Raw genomic sequence first — 6,396 nt, forward strand, 5'->3', positions numbered from 1 at the left:
TTTTTACAGAGCAAAAAATAGAACAGTGAAAGAAATTATAGGTCTAATTCTAGTTGGGAAATAATAATTTTGAACTAATTGCGAATAATATTTGCATTTGCATTTATTTTACTCATTGGTGGTGGTGATGGGGGGGGGGGGGGGGGTCTTAAAATGATTTAAATGTAGTTATATTCACATAATCTTAATTGAAAAAGCTAAAAAATAATATTAATAAAAAATGTACAACATTAACCTCATTTTAATTTTAGTTTATTTTCTTTTTTTACAACTGATGTAGTCTATTAGAGCTTACATCAGCTTACATAAGATCAAATATTGTCTTGGACAAAGGTGTCTTTAGAGTCAAAAAGGATGAGAAACACTGCAGTAGAACTTATAATAAAAACAATTTCCTGCAATTCATTTTCCTCTTACATAAATTTGTGCTTCTAACTGCTATTGCTGTATCATATAAGCCTACAAACATCTCCACACTGTTGCCAAGTTTATAGCAATTCAGATTCATTATGATTTCAGGATTTATTTTTTTTTTTAATTTAAAAAGTCTTTAATGTCAAAAAGAGATTTAGTTTCGTTTTACTTGTATGTCTGTACAGGGCATTATCTCTAGAGGACTCTACAGCTTCAAAAGACCAACTCTCAATAGAAACCACAGTGACTGTAATGCTTTATCCACAATTGCAAGGTCAGCCTCTCTGAAACAGCATTTGTCATGTTGTTCATGAATATAATGATGAGACATTTTTTGATGAATTACTTTTTACATCATAAATGTTTTAATAGGTTAATCTGTTATTAAACTGCTTATTAGTAGTAGAATTTGGACTGACCTACATTTGCTACAGAGGCCACCAGGTTCAGCAGGCATAATTATTAAATAATTATTATATTATTTTTTAAAAAGATGGATACCATTTGACTCCAGTTAGCATTTCAGATTATTCCCAGGATTCTAATAATACATCCCATTTTCAGGTGCAAACATCAGCCAATTAGATATATTATTAAAATATTTCATAAACCTGTTTATAAAAAAGTTTTGAGCCCTGGGTCTTCTGTCACCAGCCAGTCCAGATTTTACCTGGGCTTATAGGGAATGTAAAATATATTCCCTGTCATCTGTCAGACCATACATATCCTACATTCCAAATACAATCTGAGACACACAGCCTTGTTTTTTTTTGTCCACCTCTTGCTCTGTAACTTCTATTTGTTCTCTATTTAGCGCTAAAAAGAGAGAAACAAAAATAGAAAGACAAAAAAAAGAATATGTTTCAGTTATTTTCCTTCAAAGGGAAGAATGCATCCGCTCAACTTACTGTCCTGTGAACTCTGCCATTGGTCCTGACAGCTGTCACTCACTAGAGAGGCTCTGAGAAACAAGGCAGGTGGTACACTCTTCAAAATTCTCCCTAGGGATTGTGTTCCCTGCCAAAATTAACCCCAACACACACACACACACACATACATGTACACATATATACAGTGTATTTGTATGGGTCAGTCTTCTTTTACTGTTTGAGCCAGTGCTGGAATACAGAAGAAAGTGTGTGTATGACAGAAGACGTGCAACACTGCGTATAGACTTGTAGACTTATGTCTATTGTATGTGAGGGGATCATTCTAGCTCTGGACATTTAAGTAAGGTGAGTTTCATGCTATAAAACTAAACAACTTTCACACATTTATATGTACTGTATAACTTATATATACTGTACACACACACTGACAGCAGAGGAACAGAATGAAAAATCAATTTACTATCCTTTCAGATTCAGATTTTATTCACCTCTTAACAGTTTTTGATTCCTTTCATGTAACAGCATGAAACAGGCTTTTTCTCTGTATGTAAAGATAATGGCTTAATAATGGTACAAATGATTGTCAGACTCTTCAGGTTTTGGTAAGCAAAAGGGGTCCTATATTTAGTATTATGACTAATGTTATTAATTCATACATGACTGTGTGTGTATATATTTGTGAATGACTAATCACAGTATGTCTGAGTAAATATCTTTGGAAGGATGTGTATATTGGTTTTGATATACTTTATGTTTAGTGTGTGTAGTATAAAAATTTATTTTTCTTTAAGACTGTTCATAACTTTTTTAAGTCAGTTACTAGACTGACTGCCACTTTACTAACTGCTAGTGGGTCAAACTAGACTTAAGACACTGTCTTAACATAATGGCTGTGTTTGTGCAACTGGCCCCTAATGTTGAATGAATTGTGTGTGTATGTCAATGTCAACTTATTAGGAAATGGGACCCTTCACAAGGTCATTTTTGGGGGTCCATAGCATTAAAAAGTTTGGAAACCCCTGAGTTGAGACACTTTAATGTTTAGTTAAACAGAAAGCAATACAGGAAGGATGAAGTGTGTTAGAAGATCTCTGTGTGTGTGTGAGAGTGTGTGAGTGTATAGGGGTCGAGCATGTCCACCTGTTTCAGGTCATGCTCAAGCATGAAGACATGCCAATCAAACCTCAGGGCCATATGACAATAGAGCCTATATGACAAAGAACCTTCAGACCACCCCTCTACTAAATGTGTGTATGTGTACCTATTTAACCAAATTGCTTATAAATATGCATGTGTGTGTAATATTTTGGGGACAAATTTGTAAAATTTTGTGTGAGCCAAGTCTGACAAAACCTTCTTGTGGAGACTCATTTGTAAAAACAGTATAAAAATAAAGTAAATAAAGTTTTTTTCTTTTTTTTAATGGTAAAAATGCAGAAAGTTTTCTGTTAGGGTTAGGTTATTAGATGCAAAAACAATAGAAGTCTATGGAATTCCCTATAGATATGTTAATGTGTGTGTGAGTGTGTGTTTGTGTGTGTACTTGTTTTGACTATACTTGTGAGGACCAAATGTCCTTACTTATATTGTGAAATACTTTCACAACCAACTAATTAGGATATTTGACTGGTCCTCACTAGTTAAAAACTTCTTTTGGTTATAAATCAACCAAAACAAGTTTTTATTTAAATCTAGTGTTTTGCACGTTTCTGTGATGGGTATGTTTAGGAGTAGGGGTTGGGTTAGGTGATAGAAAATATCATTGACCTGATATAAAATCAATGGAAGTCTATGCAATGTCCTCACTAAGATAGCAAAACAAACCTGTGTGTGTGTGTGTGTGTGTGTGTGTGTGTATGCATGTGTGTGTTCGTGTTAATACATGCTGGATCTGTTTTAGACCTAAATTCATAATGTTAAAATATGTCAGAGTATTTTTGTAGAGATGTATATTGAATTGTGCATGCACATTTCCTTTTTTCATTTAGATGACCTTTTCCATCACCTAACGCTCATTTAAAGTTAATCTTTAATGACAATAATAATTTAATAAAGGACAGAATTATTAATCAAAATTATCATTCAAACAAAATACAATAGAATCTATTTTTATTGATTATTGGCCATAATAACCGATTATTGGCTTATCTGTATGAGCCAGAATTTTAATTGCTATTGATGCATCCAAATATATTTGTGTGTATTTGCAGGTGGGCACGCAACAATAATGGGAGACTGGAACAGTCTTGGGAAGCTTTTGGAAAGCGCCCAGGAACACTCCACAGTAGTGGGCAAAGTCTGGCTCACCGTACTCTTCATCTTCCGTATCTTGGTGCTCGGTGCTGCCGCAGAGAAGGTTTGGGGCGATGAGCAGTCCGGTTTCACCTGTGACACCAAACAACCTGGTTGTCAGAATGTATGTTATGATATAACCTTCCCGATCTCTCACATCCGATTCTGGGTGCTCCAGATCATCTTCGTCTCCACTCCGACACTGATCTACCTGGGCCACATCCTGCACCTGCTGCGCATGGAGCAGAAACAAAAACGCAATGAGGCGAGCGGGGCAGACAAACAGGCACTTTTGAGCTCCAAAGCTGGAAAAGGTCCTATACGTGATGAACAGGGGAAGATCCGTCTGCAGGGAGTCTTGCTACGCACGTATGTCTTCAACATCATCTTCAAAACACTGTTTGAGGTGGGCTTCATTGTGGCACAGTACTTCCTGTATGGATTTGAGCTGAAGCCACTGTACACCTGCAACAGGTGGCCCTGCCCTAACACTGTCAACTGCTACATCTCACGACCTACGGAGAAAACCATCTTCATCGTGTTCATGCTGGCCGTGGCCTGTGTCTCTCTGCTGCTCAACCTGGTGGAGATGTATCACCTGGGTTTCACCAAGTGCCGACAGGGTCTCCGTTACCGCCGCTCTCATTCTGTATGCGACAGTGAATCTAAAGCACCCAGTGAAGACGCGGTGGTTCCGTTTGTGCCAAACTACCCGTATTTTCCACCTCACGCTCCTCCTCCGGCTCCCTTTCCCGCCGAGCCGCACTTCAACCTCTCAGAACCCGATGGAACCTTCCCGCAGCATGGCAGCCGCTCTGTTTACAAGCAAAACCGCGAAAACATGGCTGTAGAGCGCAGCGGCAAATCTGACGCCGCGGATGTCAGGATGAATAAAGCGGCGAATTCTGTACCCGGATCGCCCACGAGCCAGCAGCGCAGGCCTAGCCATTCAAGTCGTTACAGCAACAACAAGACCAGGATGGATGACCTCAAAATCTAACCAGAAGGAAACGAGACTCCATCACTGATTCCGGGCTCTCCCGTTCTGAACGCACGAAGTCCCCTCTCTCGCTCACTGGCACTGAGCGTGATGAGATTCATTTACAAAAGTGTCATTTAGAGTGACATCAGAATCAGGGAGTCTGAATGTAAATTGATGTGATGCTTTACTTGAATTCATTTTGTGGGAACACTGCAATCATCAATTGAACAGATTTATGATTGAATCATGGACTGAATCATATGGAGTCACATTTCTGCCACATAAGAAAAATAAGAAAAATTAGAATTGGCAAGTCATAATTATGAGATAAAAAGTTGAAATTATGACATACTAAGTCATAATTATGACATTAAAGATGAAATTATGGTCAAATTCCAAACTGTGTTTTTGCGCACTTTAGGAAGGCAATGCATTTGCAGGGGCCTTCCAAATGAAAGTGAAAACCTGAAACCCTTCACAAGGGGCCCTTCCACAAGTTCATTAGTGAAGTTTTTTAAAAAAAACGTCATTATAATGTATATTTATTTGCAATAATTATATTAAAAGCTGTAATAAGAAATTTATTTTGTAAGAATGGGCTGCTAGACACCGCTAGACACTGTCATGATAATATTTCAGGTGAATATAATGAGGAATTTCTTTCATTGCTCCCTCTGCCAAGTGCATTCCAAATGGCTACATTATGACACACAAGTGTCCAAAGTCCCCACATCAAGGGCTCTTGAGTGAGTAGGGGATAGGGATGCTCACTTCCGATTTTAATTCACTCTATGAAATAAAAGTTATAATTATTACATAAAAGTCATAATTCTAACAATAATATGTTGAAATTATGACAAGTCTTTCACATAAGTCGAATTTTTATCATAATTATGAACTTTTGTCAAAAATATAACTTTTTAATGTCATAATTTTGACTGTTTATATCATACTTATAACGTTTTATCTTTGTTATAATTATGATTTACCAAAGCATGATTTTTTTCTTATGTGGCAGAAATGGTCTTCCATGTTACTTACAGTTAACAGCAATACAATTCTTAAGAGACTTATGGGTAAGATGTGAATGTCTGACTTTTTTTTTTTCTTCCTTTCCTTTGATTTATTATGATTTATTTATGATTTATTTATAGTCTTTGAGTGGAGACACTAATCACATTTTACAAGGCAATAGCTTAAAACAGTTGCATCATCCAGACTTCAGTTATAATTTTTTTTTACCAGGTGTTTACAGTGTCATCAATGTGTCTATGGCCTGTTTAAATCTTTTTTAGCCAGAGAACCTGCACTGTATGAATGTAGTGTCCACACATTCTCAGCATGTAAACATGATGGATATAAAGCAAAGTTGCTATGTGTGTGTTCAATTCTTAAATAAACACTGAAGACTATTCTTAGAGAAATGAAATGAGTGCCCAGAGACACTCTGTTTGAGCACGAGTGTCCGGTTTGAAACCTAATACAGGTCTGGCAGACGGACGGGAAGGAGCACTGATTGGCTAAATCTGTTCCCTTAGGCAAGTGGCTCAAAAAGTTGCCAAAAGCATTTCAGCAGATACAAAACCTTGTGAGCTGCCTTGCTGTCTGTTGTCATTCAAAGGCAGCATCATCCTGACTGAAATGGAGCCTCAAAAGTGACTAATTTGAAATAGGCTGCAAGTAAAAAAGTGAAAAAGTCACTCACGCACTGCACACAGAGTTGCATATTAGCATGTTGCTAAGCTAATAACTTGATACTGACACAATAAATACCCATACACAAATATTAGTTGAAATAAAATGTATGCATTTTCAAAT

At 37.0% G+C, this 6,396-nt stretch overlaps 1 protein-coding gene across 1 annotated transcript; it reads left to right on the forward strand.

The window, feature by feature from the left end:
- The first annotated feature begins 31 nt into the window (after positions 1-31).
- On the forward strand, positions 32-5,937 carry gja2 (gap junction protein, alpha 2). The gene has a single exon (XM_051894263.1). The coding sequence runs from the start codon at positions 3,532-3,534 to the stop codon at positions 4,594-4,596; it is 1,065 nt and encodes a 354-aa protein (XP_051750223.1). The 5' UTR covers positions 32-3,531; the 3' UTR covers positions 4,597-5,937.
- The last annotated feature ends 459 nt before the right edge of the window (positions 5,938-6,396 follow it).

Source organism: Ctenopharyngodon idella, chromosome 5 (assembly GCF_019924925.1).
Source record: "Ctenopharyngodon idella isolate HZGC_01 chromosome 5, HZGC01, whole genome shotgun sequence".
NCBI classification, from domain to species: domain Eukaryota; kingdom Metazoa; phylum Chordata; class Actinopteri; order Cypriniformes; family Xenocyprididae; genus Ctenopharyngodon; species Ctenopharyngodon idella.